At 32.1% G+C, this 16,307-nt stretch overlaps 1 protein-coding gene across 8 annotated transcripts in view; it reads left to right on the forward strand.

Annotated features, from left to right (window-relative positions):
• LOC127177437 (eukaryotic translation initiation factor 4 gamma 1) overlaps positions 1-11,634 on the forward strand; it is a 60,847-nt gene extending 49,213 nt beyond the window's left edge. For 7 of the 8 annotated variants that reach the window (XM_051129714.1, XM_051129717.1, XM_051129715.1 and 4 more), the window contains 13 exons: positions 837-1,229; positions 1,312-1,423; positions 1,509-1,620; positions 1,722-1,984; positions 2,970-3,094; positions 3,206-3,378; positions 5,255-5,380; positions 5,503-5,584; positions 7,434-7,532; positions 7,609-7,746; positions 8,170-8,251; positions 10,223-10,363; positions 10,451-11,634. In XM_051129714.1, coding sequence (XP_050985671.1) covers positions 837-1,229; positions 1,312-1,423; positions 1,509-1,620; positions 1,722-1,984; positions 2,970-3,094; positions 3,206-3,378; positions 5,255-5,380; positions 5,503-5,584; positions 7,434-7,532; positions 7,609-7,746; positions 8,170-8,251; positions 10,223-10,363; positions 10,451-10,632 — 2,028 coding nt within the window. In that variant the 3' untranslated portion in view covers positions 10,633-11,634. The remainder of the gene's footprint in view (positions 1-836; positions 1,230-1,311; positions 1,424-1,508; positions 1,621-1,721; positions 1,985-2,969; positions 3,095-3,205; positions 3,379-5,254; positions 5,381-5,502; positions 5,585-7,433; positions 7,533-7,608; positions 7,747-8,169; positions 8,252-10,222; positions 10,364-10,450) is intronic. The other variant, XM_051129716.1, reaches the window with a different exon arrangement.
• The last annotated feature ends 4,673 nt before the right edge of the window (positions 11,635-16,307 follow it).

A 16,307-nucleotide genomic window follows, 5' to 3' on the forward strand; every position in this document is an offset into this window, starting at 1 on the left:
ACTTTACTCTGAGTATTTTGACTTTGTTCTCATAGTATTTCAACTTTACTCTCGTAGTATTTTGAGTTTTCTCTTGTAGTATTTTGACTATTTTTGTAGCATTTCGACTTTACTCTCGTAGTATTTTGACTTTTCAGAGTATTTAGACTATTCTCTGAGAATTTCAACTTTTTTCGGAGTATTTCGACTTTACTCTTGAGGTATTTTGACTTTATTCTCATAGTATTTCGACTTTATTCTCTGAGAATTTCAACTTTTTTCCTGAGTATTTCGACTTTACTCTTGAACTATTTCGACTTTACTCTCGAGGTGTTTCGACTTTACTCCTAGTATTTCGAATTTACTCTCGTAGTATTTCAACTTTACTCTTGAAGTATTTCGACTTTATTCTCGTAGTATTTCGACTTACTCTCAAAGTATTTTGACTTTACTCCTAGTATTTCGAATTCACTCTCATAGTATTTCAACTTTACTCTCATAGTATTTCGACTTACTCTTAAAGTATTTAGACTTTACTAGTAGTATTTTGATTTTATTCTCATAGTATTTCAAGTTTACTCTTGAAACATTTAGACTTTACTCTTGAAGTATTTCTGCTTTATTCTCGTAGTATTTCGACTTTACTAGTAGTCTTTTGACTTTATTCTTGGAGTATTTAGACTTTATTCTCGTAATATTTAGATATTATTCTCAAAATATTTAGACTTTATTCTTGTAGTATTTCTACTTTATTCTCGTCGTTTCGACATCGTAGAAAAGAGTGACACAGAAGGAAATTAACAAATAATATCCAGTATAATGCTTCTTCCTGAGCTCATTTTCTGTGCGTCTCTCAGAATAACTGGGTCCCGCGGCGAGGAGATCAGGGTCCGAAGACCATCGAGCAGATCCACAAGGAGGCGGAGCTGGAGGAGCACAGAGAGCAGGCCAAAGTTCAGCAGCAGCTCATGTCCAAGAAGGAGAGCCGCAGTGGAGGAGGTGGAGGAGGAGGAGGAGGAGGAGGAGGTGGAGGAGGAGGAGGAGGAGGAGGAGGAGGAGGAGGAGGAGGAGGTGGAGGTGGAGGTGGAGGCGGAGGCGGTGGTGGAGGGATGGGTGGGATGGGGCCCCGTGGAGGGCCGCACACACCTGGTTCCCGTGGCAACCAGGCCCCTGATGACGGCTGGAACACTGTGCCCATTTCCACCAAGAACAGACCCATCGACCCCACACGACTCAGCAAGATCACCAAGGTTGATAAATCATCCATCAACTTTTACATCATAACTTTACAAACTTTACATCAACTTTACACTTTGTCTTTGTGTCATGCAGCCGGGCGCTTTGGACTTTAATAATCAGCTTCTTGCCCCTGGGGGTAAGGGCTCGTGGGGCAGCTGGGGCAAAGGCAGCAGCGGAGGCACAGGCGCCAAACCCAGCGACAGCGGTGAGTGTTTGTACTTGTGTGATTTATTACAGACACGCATTCAGACGTGATGTGACTCTAATCTGTTTGTTTACATGATTTACAGCCCAGGATTCTGGTCGTACGAGCACTTTGAATCGCTTTTCAGCACTTCAGCAGCCTTCCTCCTCTTCATCATCATCCGCCAACATCGACTCTGACAGGAGGGTTCCTCACAGGTCAGATATATAAATATTACCATAAAAATTCAAAATAGTAATACAAACTGTAATGGTAATAAAATAACACTGTTCAAGGACTAACTGTGTTTGTTTCTCAGGAGTAGCTCCAGTCGTGAACGCAGCGACCGTTTCGACCGGCGCGATGATCGGATGGACCGGGGCGACCGCTACGATCGCCGTGACGACCGCGGATCAGACCGGCTGGACCGGAATCGTCCCGCGGTCGGCAAGCGGAGTTTCAGTCGCGAAAAGGAGGAGAGGAGTCGGGAACGAGAGCAGCGTCCCGCTGAGATGGTGCGCCGCGTGTCCAGCATGACAGACGAGCGCGAGAGAGAACGAGAACGTGGCAGCCGCGACAGCGGTACGGTGAACTGGGGTTAATTGTATTTTGATTTCTTTTTGTGTTTTGGTTTCTGCCTAAGCTTAGTTGGAGGTTATTTTATGCATTCTTTATTTAATAGTGACTCTTTTTAGAAGGGCTGATAAAAAAAAAAAAAAAGAAAATGAAGTAATCATGATTTTTATTTGTGCAATCTAATATCAATTCTTGAAGTCCCAAGATTGAGATTTAAAAAAAAAAAATGCAATGCTTATTTTGATTATTTTTTTATTATTTTAAGTATTAGTTACATTTTACATATTTAAATTTTTCATTTTTTATTAGCATTTTCTATTATTTCAATATTATTAAGATTATTTATTATTGCAGTAATTATTTTGATTGTTAATATTGTATTATTTTAAAGCTTAATTTTTAAATATTTAAATATTTTAAATGTTTTTAATTTTTAGTTTTTTTGTGATAGAATTATTAATTAGCTTTTTAATATTGAAATATTACTAATATTACTTATTAATGTAGTAGTTATGTTGATTGTTAATTTTTTTATTATTTTGAAGATTCATTTTTAAATATTTAAACATTTTCATGATAGAATTACTTTTTTATTATTGCAATATTATTATTATTTATTAATACAATAGTTATTTTAATTGTAATTTTTATGATTTGTTTTTTTTTATCAATTTGTTTAAATATTTAAACATTTTAAATATTTTAATTTAGTTTTTTATGATTTAATTATCATTATATAATTATTGCTAGTTTAATTGCAATATTAATATTATTATTTATTATTTTAAAATTGATATGACAATATTAGTTGTTATTATAAGTTTCTAACATTGCCGTATAATTGACTTCAGAATTGCATGTTCCTGTTATGTGATGTAAAAAGGATTATGTAGAAATGGATTTCTCTTTAATGCAGATGAAACAAAACGCATACAGATATGAGGAGATTTTTAAAGGTTTTGTTGTGTTCATTTTTTGTTTTTGTTTTAAGCAGTGAAGAGAGAAACTGTTCCCACTCCTCCACCTGCTTCCTCCAAACCGGCGCTGACGGAGGAGGAACTGGAGAAGAAATCCACTGCCATCATCGAGGAGTATCTGCACATCAATGACCTGAAGGTACACAAACACACACAAACACACACACACACACCTCATGCCCATGTATTGGTTTTGTCTAGCCTGTTTTTAACTGCTTGCACTGTTGTTGTTGTTCCTCCGGTCCTGTAGGAGGCGCTGCAGTGCGTCAGTGAGCTGAACTGCTCGTCTCTGCTGTCTGTGTTTGTACGGACGGGAATCGAGTCGACGCTGGAGCGCAGCACCATCGCTAGAGAGCACATGGGTTTACTGTTTCACCAACTCGTCAAAACACAAACACTATCCACACAACAATACTACAAAGGGTGAGACACGTCTTCATAATGCACACGTGTGTGTGTTAATGTTAGAAACATGTTAGTAACATGCTAATCATGTTAACAATGTGCTAATCATGCTTCAAAACATGTTAAAGTTCGCAACATGCTAATAACATGCTAGAAACATGCTAGTAACTTGTTAGTCATGCTAGAAACATGTTAGCAACATGCTAATCATGCTAACATGTTAGTAATTTGCTAATCATACTATAAACATGCTAGCAACATGCTAGCAACTTGTTAGTCATGCTAAAAACATGTTAACATGTTAGTAACATGGTAATCATGCTAGTAATATGCTAATCATGTTAGCAGCATTTTAATCGTGCTAAAACAGACTAGCAACATGTTAGTATTATGTTAATCATGCTAACATATGCTAATCATGCTAGAAACATGCTAGCAACTTGTTAGTCATGTTAAAACGTTAACATGTTAGTAACATGCAAGACATGTTAGAAACAGACTAGCAATATGCTAGTAACTTGCTAATCATACTTGAAACATGTTAGCAACGTGCTAATCATACTACTAGCATGTTAATAATGCTAACAACATGCTAATCATGTTAGCAACATGTTAATCATGCTAAAAACAGACTAGCAACATGCTAGTAACTTGCTAATCATACATGAAACATGTTAGCATCATGTTAAGCATGCTGTTAGCATGTTAATGTTAGAAACATGCTAGTAACTTGTTAGTCATGTTAAAAACATGTTAACATGTTGGTAACATGCTAATCATGTTAACAACATGTTAATTGTGCTAAAACAGACTAGCAATATGCTAGTAACTTGCTAATCGTACCAGAAACATGCTAGCGACATGTTAGCAACTTGTTAGTCATGTTAAAAACATGTTAACGACAAGTTAGTAACATGCAAGACGTGCTAGAAACAGACTAGCAACATGTTAGTAACTTGCTAATCATACTTGAAACATGTTAGCAACATGCTAATCATGCTACTAGCATGTTAATAATATTAGAAACATGCTAGTAACTTGTTAGTCATGCCAGAAAGATGCTAGCAACATGTTAGTAACTTGTAAGTCATGTTAAAAATAGTAAGTAGTAACATGCTAATCATGTTAACAGCATGTTAATCGTGCTAAAAACAGACTAGCAATATGCTAGTAACTTGCTAATCGTACCAGAAACATGCTAGCAACTTGTTAGTCATGTTAAAAACATGTTATCAACATGTTAGTAACATGCAAGACATGCTAGAAACAGACTAGCAACATGTTAGTAACTTGTTAATCATACATGAAACATGTTAGCAACATGCTAATCATGCTAGTAGCATGTTAATAGTATTAGAAACATGCTAGTAACTTGTTAGTCATGCTAGAAACAGACTAGCAACATGTTAGTAACTTGCTAATCATACTTGAAACATGTTAGCAACATGCTAATCATGCTAGTAGCATGTTAATAATATCAGAAACATGCTAGTAACTTGTTAGTCATGCTAGAAACAGACTAGCAATATGCTAGTAACTTGCTAATCGTACCAGAAACATGCTAGTAACTCGTTAGTCATGCTAAAAAAAGAGTAGCAACATGCTAGTAACATGCTAATCATACTTGAAACATGCTAGCAACATACTAATCTTCTCATCTTTCAGGTTAGGCTTTCTCAATCCAACCTATAGTTTGTCTTGACAAACTTTTTTTTTTTTTAATCTAGTTTTGTGAACTAAATTTTTTGTAATTTTGTCTTTTTATAATTTTTATTAGTTTACATTTTTTTCTATAATTATTAATTTTTATTAAAGTTCATTTATTTAAAAAAAATGTTTTTATATATATACATATAACACAACTCATTAAATGTTCTGGTAATGGTTTGTGCAGGCTGTTGGAGGTGCTGGAGGTTGCGGAGGACATGGCCATAGATATTCCTCACATCTGGCTGTATCTGGCTGAGCTCATCTGTCCCATGCTGCATGAGGGCGGGATCCCCATGGGGCCGCTCTTCAGGTGAGCCTGCAAACCCTTCGATTACCTGCCGATAAGGCCACGCAGAAATCAATCAATCAATGAAACTGCCAGTGAGATATAAGGAGCTGCTCTTGAGCGAATGACCTCTGACCTGTTCACAGGGAGGTGTCTAAACCGCTGGTGCCTCTTGGGATAGCTGGAGTTCTGCTGGTGGAAATCCTCAAGCTGCTCTGTAAAGGAATGGTAGGACACTTTTGTGCATTCAGACCTGTTAGACACACGCATGGATAATCAAAATATAACCAAAATCACAAAATCGCTTAGTATATTTATAAAATCTCAAACACACATGAACACACAAACTTATAAATGCAACAGATGCCAATTATCTTCCCAATTTTTGTATTAAACTACTAATAAACCGACTGTTGTCAACAAAATCAAACTAAATTAAAGGTGAATGGTTTAACAACTCAAAATGAAGAAATTAAGAAAGCCATAAATATTAGTGTTGTAATTTTACAGCTTTACTGTACACTATTTTTTGTTGTTGTTTTGTTTTTCACTTTTTTTGTATTTTTATCTTTTTCATTTTGTACTGTAAATATTACATATTTCTTATTTAGTTTAATCATTTTTTATGTAAAAATAATCATAATAAAAGCAATAATAAGAGTAGTAATAATAATATTATTGTACATTTTAGGTTGCATTTTTTTAGCTTGTTTATTTTTTGAAATATTAGTGAAATATTACATTATTCATATTTTTATTTTGTTTAATTATTTTATTTTGTAAAAATAATCATAATAAACACAATAATAAGAGTAATAATAATAATATTATTATACATTTTAGTTTACATTTTATTTTTAACATGTTTATTTTTTATTTAAAGTGAAATATTACATTGTTCATGTATTTTTTTTTAATTATTTTATGTAAAAAATAATCATAAACGCAATAATAACAGTAATGACATTATTATACGTTTAAGTTTACGTATTTTATTTTTTAACTTTATTTTTTAAGTAAAATATTACATTATATTACATAATAACATTGTTATACATTTTAGTTTACATATTTTATTTTTCAGCTTTTTATTTTTTTAATGAAATATTACATTATTCATATTTTTGGTTTAATCATTTTATTATGTAAAAATAATCCTAATAAAAGCAATAAAAAGAGTAGTAATATTATTATACATTGTAGCTTACAAATTTTATTTTTTAAATGTTTTATTTTTTATTCTAAAGTGAAATATTACATTTCTGTTTTGATTTTTAGTCATTTTATGATGTCAAAATAATAATAATAAATGCAATAATAAGAGTATTATTATTATTATATACATTTTAGTTTAATTTTATTTTTTAACCCTTTAACCTTTGAAGTGAAATATTACATTATTAATATTTCTTATTTTTTTATCAAAAAATTGTCAAAATAATCATAATAAATCAACAATAAGAGTAGTAATAATATTATTATGCATTTTAGTTTATGTATTTAACTTTTTTTTTTAAGTGAAATATTACATTATTCATATTTTTTGTTTAATCATTTTATTGTGTAAAGATAATCATGATAAAACAATAATAAGAGTATATTAACAATAATAATAATAATATAAATTATATATTTAATTTTTTACTTAGTTTTTATTTTAAAGTGATATTTTATTGTATTTAATCATTTAATTATGTAGAAGTAAGCATAATAAAAGCAGCAGTAAGAGTAGTAATACTACTACTATTATTATTATCATATACATTTTAGTTTAATTTTTTTATTTTTAAACTTTTTTTATTTATTTTAAAGTGAAATATCACATTATTAATATTTCTTATTTTGACTTTCATTAGGTATTTTTTTTTTGTCATTGATTTGTAATTACAAGTTTTGACAACTCTAACAAACAAACAACGCGTTTTTTTATTTTGTATTTTAAATTGAAATCACATGTCGCAATTGTTCTTTTTTTTTGTTTTCATCGTGGGTACAAAAGAGTGAAGCGTGGTTGAGAGACCACATAGTTTAGAATGAAGTTCTGAAAGTGTCCGTTCTGAACTGTTTCCTGTCTCAGAGTCATAAGAAGGTGGGAGGAATGTGGAGAGACGCGTCGCTGAGCTGGAAGGACTTCCTGCCTGAAGACGAGGACGTCAATAAGTTTGTCACTGAAAAGGTTGGTAATCAATTCAGTGGTAACAGCAGCAGATTGATCAACGCCAGTGTTAAACTATATATATGTGTGTGTGTAGGGAGTGGAGTTCACTCTGGGTGAGGAGTGTGTGAGGAAGAGCAGTAAAGCGACTCTGAGTCCGGAAGACATGTCTAGACGGCTGGAGCGACTCCTGCAGGAGAAAGCCGACAACCAGAGGATCTTCGACTGGGTGGAGGTGCGTGCGTGTGTTTTTCAATGCTTTTGCATTTGTTTGCAAAACTTTCACTTTCCTTACAGAAACTTTTGCGTGAGAAAGGTTTCTCAGGGAAACGCAAAAAAGCATTAAAAAGACATATTTGCATAATTTTGCATTTAATTTTGCTTTTGCATTCACTCACAAACATTTGCATTCCCCTGAAGAACTTTGTGTTCACTTATGAAATTGTTGCATGCCATTGCAATAATTTAATGCTCAAACACAGTTTCTCAGAGACATGCAAAAGGTTTGGTGTTGGAGAGGAACGTTTATTTAAATGCTTTTGCGTTCACTCGCAAATGTTTGCATTCGATGAGAATCTCAGAAATGTTGTGGTTTGTGCTTTTGTAGCTGTGTTTTTCACCTCAGTGACCTTTGACCCCTCTCTCTCTCTCTCTGCAGGCCAATCTGGACGAGCAGCAAACCTCGTCAAACGCGTTTGTCCGAGCGCTGATGACCGCCGTCTGTCAGTCTGCCATCATCTGTGAGTCACGTCTTGTTAAAATGACACTCAAAACAGGTTTAACTTGCATCATGTGAGCGGTGGGAAATAAGGTGGCGGAGGCGGAGCTCGGTTTTATACGTTAGGATTTGATTATGTGTTAACGCATAAAATATTACAAACTTTTCAGTTAGTTGCAAAGGCAACAATTCTAACTAAAACTAAAATAGCAGTTGATTTAAACAAAAAAAAAAAACTATACAGACACTGAAACAAAAGACATTGTAATAAAATCACAACAAAATTACTAAAACTCTACCTAAAAAACAAAAACTGAATATAACAATAGAAACAACTTAATGTTATTTATTTATTTACAATGTAGGTGAATATTATAATTGTTTATTTTAAATTAAATGAACTGTAGGGGGGTTGTAAGTTGTTGAAAAGAAAATAATAATCATAATTATTATATACAAATATTAGAATTAATAATATTTGTAATAACTGTTTTTTAATGAAACTGCAGGGGGTTTGTAAGTTGTTAATATTAAGGTAATAATTATTAATTATTAATAATTAATATATAAAATATTAGAATTAATAATTACTTGTAAATTAAAGTAAATCTTTTTTAAAATAGCTGGGGTTTTTTAATGAAACTGCAGGGGGTTTGTAAGTTGTTAAAGTTAATTAATGTAATAATTAATATATAAAAATATTTGAATTAATAATTAATTGTAAATTTAAATAAATATTTTTAAAATAACTGAGCTTCTTAATGAAACTGCAGTGGTTTGTAGGTTGTTAAAGTCAATTAAAGTAATAATTATTTAATAATTAATTAATAATTAATTGTAATTTAAAATATTTTTTTTAAATAACTGGGGTTTTAATGAAACTGCAGGGGGGTTGTAAGTTGTTAATGTTAAGGAAATAATTATTATTAATTAATATAAAATATTAGAATTAATAATTACTTGCAAATTAAAGTAAATATTTTTTTAAATAGCTGAGGTTCTTAATGAAACTGCAGGGGGTTTGTAAGTTAAAGTTAATTAATGTAATTAATTAATTATTTAATATATAAAAATATTAGAATTAATAATATATTGTAAATATAAATAAATATTTTTAAAATAACTGAGGTTCTTAATGAAATTGCAGTGGTTTGTAAGTTGTTAAAGTCAATTAATGTTATAAATATTTAAAATTAATATATAAGAATATTAGAATTAATTAATTGTAAATTAAAATATTTTTTAAATAACTGAGGTTCTTAATGAAATTGCAGTGGATTGTAAGTTGTTAAAGTCAATTAATGTTATAAATATTTATAATTAATATATAAGAATATTAGAATTAATTAATTGTAAATTAAAATATTTTTTAAATAACAGGTTCTTAATGAAACTGCAGGGGGTTGTAATTTGTTAAAGTTAATTAATGTAATAATTCATATATAAAAATATTAGAATTAATAATTTAATTGTAAATTTAAATAAAAGTAATTATTAAATTAAAGTAATAATGTATAAAAATATTAGAAATAATTAATTGTAATTAAAAAAATTTTAACTAACTTGATGGAAATACATGGGGTGTGTAAGTTGTTGAAAAGTTAAAGTAATAATTATAATTAATATATAAAAATATAATTAATAGTTGTAAATTAAAACAAGTGAACTTCTTGGGTTCTTGGGTGAACTGCAGGGGGTTTGTAAGTTGTTAAAAAGGTAAAATGAATGTAATAACTATGTGTAATTAATAATAAAATTGTTAAAATTAAAATAAACTTTAAAAAAAAAACAGTAAAAATAAAAAATAATTTATTTGCATGTCAAGCGACCACTGATGTAAATGTGTTAAAATGATCAAAATATTGAATTACAATTTCAGACGGGCGTCAAGTAAATATTTCAGGTCAAAACAGATTTGACTGACAAAATGATTGTGTTATTCCTCATAAAATAAACGTCACGTTGACTTAAATGTTGTTTTCATCCCATCAAGGTGATAATCCATATAAAGTAGACACTAAAGAAATTACCCAGAGGGCCAAGCTGCTGCAGCGCTACATTAAAGACGAGCAGAAGGAGCTGCAGGCGCTCTACGCCTTACAGAGTCTGATGGTTCAGATGGAGCAGCCGCCAAGTGAGTGTTTGTGTGCAAAACCCGCAACCACATACTACGCTTGCGTTCCCCTCGTTCGTCACTAACGTCGTCCGTTTCCCTCCTTAGATCTGCTGCGCATGTTCTTCGACGTCTTATACGACGAGGACGTCATCAAAGAGGAAGGCTTTTACAGGTGGGAGACCAGCAAAGACCCCGCCGAGCAGCAAGGCAAGGGCGTCGCCCTCAAATCCGTCACCGCCTTCTTCACCTGGCTGCGCGAGGCCGAGGACGAATCGGACAACAGCTAGAGCCTAAGCCACACCCACTAGAGATGATTGATGGAGAAAGAAAAAAAAAAGAGAGAATGAAACATGTGGGAGATTTTCGACACATTTTTAATTTTTTGTTTTGTCTTTCCGTTTGCGCAAAAAAAAAAGAAAAACAAAAAAAAAAGCCGTTGAACTGAAACGAAATAAAGTATTAGAGGATGACAAGCCTTATCTGCTCAGTTTATGGAATTTTAGCCGTTAGCATTGCTACTTACCGTTTCCTGCTCCCGCCGCCGACGAGACGGACGTCGATGACATCATCACTTGTGTGTTTATGATGTCACTTCCCAGTGACACAACGCTGCTCAGAGTTCTATTTTTTCGTTCCGAAACCCTTTATATATATATAAATACATATACATATATATTCGCGGGCGCTGATGTGGATTTGCGCGGAGCGGCTGATCGTGTGCGTGTTGCTGTAACGAGGAGGATCGGATTGATTTGTTGTCGTTTTCAATTTGGGATTTCCTTTAGTTCTAGTGGAGTGTTCTGAGCTCTTTTTTTCTACGTTTTTTATGACCGAAAACGCATAAGAAAGCAAATCGCCCCTGTCGGACCTGGTTTTGGGCGTCGCTCGCAGCTCCGGGTGCGACGAGACTTGCTTAAGACGTTCAACTTTGACCTTTTTGCTGCTGCTGCTGCCGCCGCCGCCGAGACGCTTCTGCCGGCCCGAGCTGATGTTACGGTTCACGTCACACTTCATGGAGAAAATAAACGTTTGGAAACGAGGAGACTCGAGGGTGGCGAGGAGCGCTTGTGGACGTGCTCTTTTGCACCTCTTGTGGACTTTGTGACACAAATCATTATTACGACTTGAAAAATATATAGAGAAATAAGTGTTTAAAAAAAAAATAAAAATAAAAAAGCTGGAGAGAGTACGAATACTACATGCCTTTCAGCTCCTTGGAGAGCGACCTGTAAATACATGTTTTTTTTTTTGTTTGTTTTTCAATAATAAAAATGCTAACTTTAATGCCATGTATTAATTTTTTTGCTTTTTTTCTGTATTTTTTTTTTTTTTTTTTTTTTTTTGCAGTTTAACCACCCGGCTTGTATAATTATCCTCCTCTAGTCATTGATTATAGTTTAATGAAATTATGTAAATATTTCTTTTTTTTTTTTTTTTTTTTTTTTTTTTTTAAGTATTTAATTGAGAGAAATTAATGCCTCTTTTCACATTTGAAACTGGAAAGATAATAAAGAACATTGCAATGAAAAAATAATAAAAATGTGTTGTTCCTTCTGTTTTCATGCTTAGATTTTGTTCCATTTCCTAAGACTTAAGTAACACATTATATATTTGTAGCAATAGCCAAAAATGGGCCAAAATTCAAAATTATTATAAGGTCATTATTATAATAATTAAAAGGTCAAAATTATTTTTTCTTTTATGCCAGAAATCATTAGGATATTAAGTAAAGATCATGTTTCATGAAGATATTTTGTAAGTTTCCTACCGTAAAATATATCAAAACTTAATTTTTAATTAGAAATGTGCATTGCTAAGAACTTCATTTGACAACTTTTTCTCAATTTTTAGATTTTATTTTTTTTTATTATTATTTTTTTCTCCACCCTCAGATTCCAGATTTTCAATTAGTTGTATCTCTTCAGCAAAAATTAAATTTTTAGCTCATTATTTGTCTTGTTTTTTTTTTTAGTACAAATATCTAAACATTCTATAATCAAATACATTTACTTGAGAAGGAAAATTATTAAGTCTTGTTTTCTGGTAAATGACCCAAAATTAAGTGAATCTTTGCTTACAAAACAAATCATTATTAAACTTTAAAAAATTAAATATGTATATAGAAATGACCTGTAAATACATGTTTTGTTTTTTTTGTTTTTCAATGATAAAAAATGTGGCTTTTTTTTCTGTATTTATTTTTTTTTCTTTAATTATTTTTTTTTTCTTTCTTTCTTTCTTTCTTTCTTTTTCTTTTAGCAGTTTAACCACCCGGTTTGTATAATTATCCTCCTCTAGTTATTGTTTTTTTTTTTTTTTTTTTTTTTGCTTTAAGTATTTAATTGAGAGAAATTAATGTCTCTTTTCACATTTGAAACTGGTAAAGATAATAATGAACACTGCAATGAAAAAATGACAAAAATGCATTGTTACTTTTCTGCTTTTATGCTGAGATTTCATTTAATTTCTTAAGGCTTATTTGTGACCCTGGACCACAAAACCTTCTTAAGTATGATGGGTATATTTGTAGCAATAGCCAAAAATACGTTGTATGGGTCAAAATTATCTATTTTTCTTTAATGCCAAAAATCATTAGGATATTAAGATCATGTTCTATGAAGATATTTTGTAAATTACCTACAGTAAATATATCACAACTTAATTTTAGATTAATAATATAATTTGGCCGACTTTAAAGATGATTTTCTCAATATTTTAATTTTTTTTTAAATTATTATTATTATTATATTTATTTTTTTCCACTCTCAGATTTCAGATTTTCAAATAGTTGTAAATGTAATTACATTTTTGCTCATTATATTTGTCTTGGTTTTTTTTTTGTACAAATATCTACACATTCTTTAATCAGATACATTTACTTGAGAGGGAAAATGATTTATGATATTAAGTCTTGTTTTCTGGTAAATGACCCCAAATAAAGTGAATCTTACGAAAAACAAATCATTATTACAACTTGAAAAATATATTGAAATAAGTGTTTAAAAGTGTAAATGACCCAAAAATAAGTTAATTTTTCTTTAAAACAAGAACAAAAAATCTGTCAGTCTTTATTTTCCCTTTGAACTAAGTTTAATTTTCTAAACCCAGTAGTAGATGTTTTCTCATGTTTTAAGCAAAAATCTCAATTTAATGTTCAGAAAACAGTTTTAAATTATATGGGTCTAAATGTTCGATTTTTCTTTTAGGCCAAAAATCATTAGGATATTAAGTGAAGATTATGTTCCATAAATATATTTTGTGAATTTCACACCATAAATGTATTACAACTTTGTCAGTAATATGCATGCTAAGAATTACATTTGGACAACTTTAAAGGTGATTTTCCTCATGCATCCTCAGATGACAAATTTTCAAATAGTTGTATCTTGGCCAAATATTGTCCTATCATAACAAACCATACATCAGTGGAAAGATATTTATTCGGCTTTCAGGTGATGTATAAATCTCAATTTAAAAAAATTGACTCTTATGACTGGTTTTGTGGTCGGGGTCACATTTATCACAAACTTAATGAGTTTAGAAAACAGATCTGCGTTTGACTACAGGCTGTGTTCCATCACAGAGTGATTTTACTGGATTAAACTCATCCGTTATTATTTTATCCACCTTACTTTTATCGTACAGTAAGAGCGGCGCCGCTAATAATGAGCTGAATGTGCGAGACTTCCGGTCTCCGCTTTTAATTACTGTACCGCTACAAAAACGGCGTGTTGTTCTGCTTGAAATTGATCATTGTTGGTATTTAGGTTATTATTTGCATTCATTATCATAATAATTTTGATTCAGCGAGTTTGTAGAGCAAATCGATTTACAATTACTGCCCTTATTGGCTTTTTTAAATCACAGGAAACAGTTTAGATATGCGTTGCAGGGCTCTCAAGTCTCACGCATTCACCGTGAGACACACGCATTTCAACCAGTTCACACGCTCTCACGCCACACCTTGTATTTCTCACGCCGAGAAAAGGATAACTTTTCCCGCGCTATTTCTCCCACTCTGGTCTATGCATCCCTGCCTCTGCTGAATCGTTTTTATCCCCTGTGGTGATAAAAACATCCCGTGAACCCGCTCCTAAGTTCCGATCTAAATCAAATGATTCGTGATAGGCGCTCTGAAGTCCCGTTTCATATCAGATGATTCGCGATATCGCGATCCGACTGGAGCGCTTCGAAATCATTTTGCGACGCAGTGTTTCACTGATTCGGAGTTTCAAAAAGCTCCGTTGATACTGTGTTCTTTGTTCGCTTTCTCTATATAATTTATTCGTTGTTTGAAATGAAATCATTACAATTAATAGGGCTAACTTACAATGTTTTTTATTAAATTGTGATCATGTTAGATAGTTTCCATCGTATTAAAAACATTTCATGACATGACACTCATTATCTGGTACTTGCCTAAAAAGACGGGTATATAATATGCGTTGTTAACAGATTACACTAACATTAGGTTACTTAGTTAAGCTATAGCTTTATTGGAGTTGGTTCAGTCTCATGTAGAGAGAAAAAGGTTTTAAGGCTTTTCCCCTCTGCTTTTTTCACAAATCGCACCCTGGGTAAATCTGATAAAAGACAAATTTATAAAATAAATTGTTTTATATATTTCAAAAATTCAAACGTATCAGCATTGTTGGGAGGGTTATTTTGGAAATGTAATAGGTTACAGAAGTTACTCTATTTAAAATGTAATAAGTACCATAATTATTTTAAGTGTTTTAAAAGTAATGTAACTGATTACATTTGATTACTCCTGTTCTGTGTCCTAAACTTGGTGTCTCATATTTTAGAGTCTAGACCAGTCAATGCAATTTGGGAAATCAAATCTGTATGTGTGTGAATCATTTAACATTTTCTTAAGTAACTGTACATTTAACTGTACATTGTTTCTCACTAACTGTAACAGATTTTATTTTGTTATTAAATTACATAATTCCATTACTAGTTAGTGTAGTTAAGTTTGAGCCCCTACCACTGTCATCAAGGCATCAAAATGTGCAAAAAACACTTGCAATACAAAATGTTATTCGTAAGTTTGTAAATGTATAGGCCTACTCTCTCTCTCACACACACACACACACAGCTTGACATAGGCCACATGCTCAGGGCAAGTTCTGCAATCCTATTGTATGTGTACAGTATGTACATTGAGCACTGCAGTTAAGTTGGCTTGTTTGGGGCTAACTTTCTTTTTATTTTTTAATACATTTGCATTTTTGAAATATTTAAAACATTTTATTTTATTTGTATGAATTTGACTTTTATCAGATTTATCAGTTGTTATAAGTTCTATTTTGTGCTGGTTAATTTTGAACAATAGATAAAATTCTTCTAGCAAAAACTTGAGAGAACTGCGTGGGGCCGAGGGGCCGCTGCTGCAAATAGGCTCCTCCCCTGATAATAATCTCACTCCAAACTTTTTCCAAAACTTGAGAGCCCTGGCGTTGCCAAATAAGAATTTCGCTCTTGGCCACAAGGTGGCGCTCCTGCCTCAAATGATCGTCAACAACGTTTCTTTTCAGGAAATCAATTCTCTGTTGATAAATCACAGATTTACAACAAATAAGAGTTTATTTGTGTGTGTGTGCGTTTAAGAAGATCTTGTAAACTCTTTCAAAAGGTACTAGAGTGTTTCTTTAAGTGAGGAAATGGCACAGTAGATTTTGCTTTTAGACAAGACTGTGTTGTGTATTATGCACAAGTGTGCACAAGTTTTGTATACTTTGTTCTTTAAGCAGTGTGTGAAATATGGTCATTGATTTGATAAATGTGTGTTATCTGTGTTATATAAGCGAATCTCTTATCTGTCTGATGTTAATCTGTTGGTTTTATCCTCCTTTTATGGCTCTTCATTCATAAATACCCATAAATATCTTCATATCAGCCATTTATAATAATCATCAAACCCTGAACAATTGCGGTGAAGGATCACTGCACTGCAAAA

Source organism: Labeo rohita, chromosome 15, assembly GCF_022985175.1.
Source record: "Labeo rohita strain BAU-BD-2019 chromosome 15, IGBB_LRoh.1.0, whole genome shotgun sequence".
Taxonomy (NCBI): domain Eukaryota; kingdom Metazoa; phylum Chordata; class Actinopteri; order Cypriniformes; family Cyprinidae; genus Labeo; species Labeo rohita.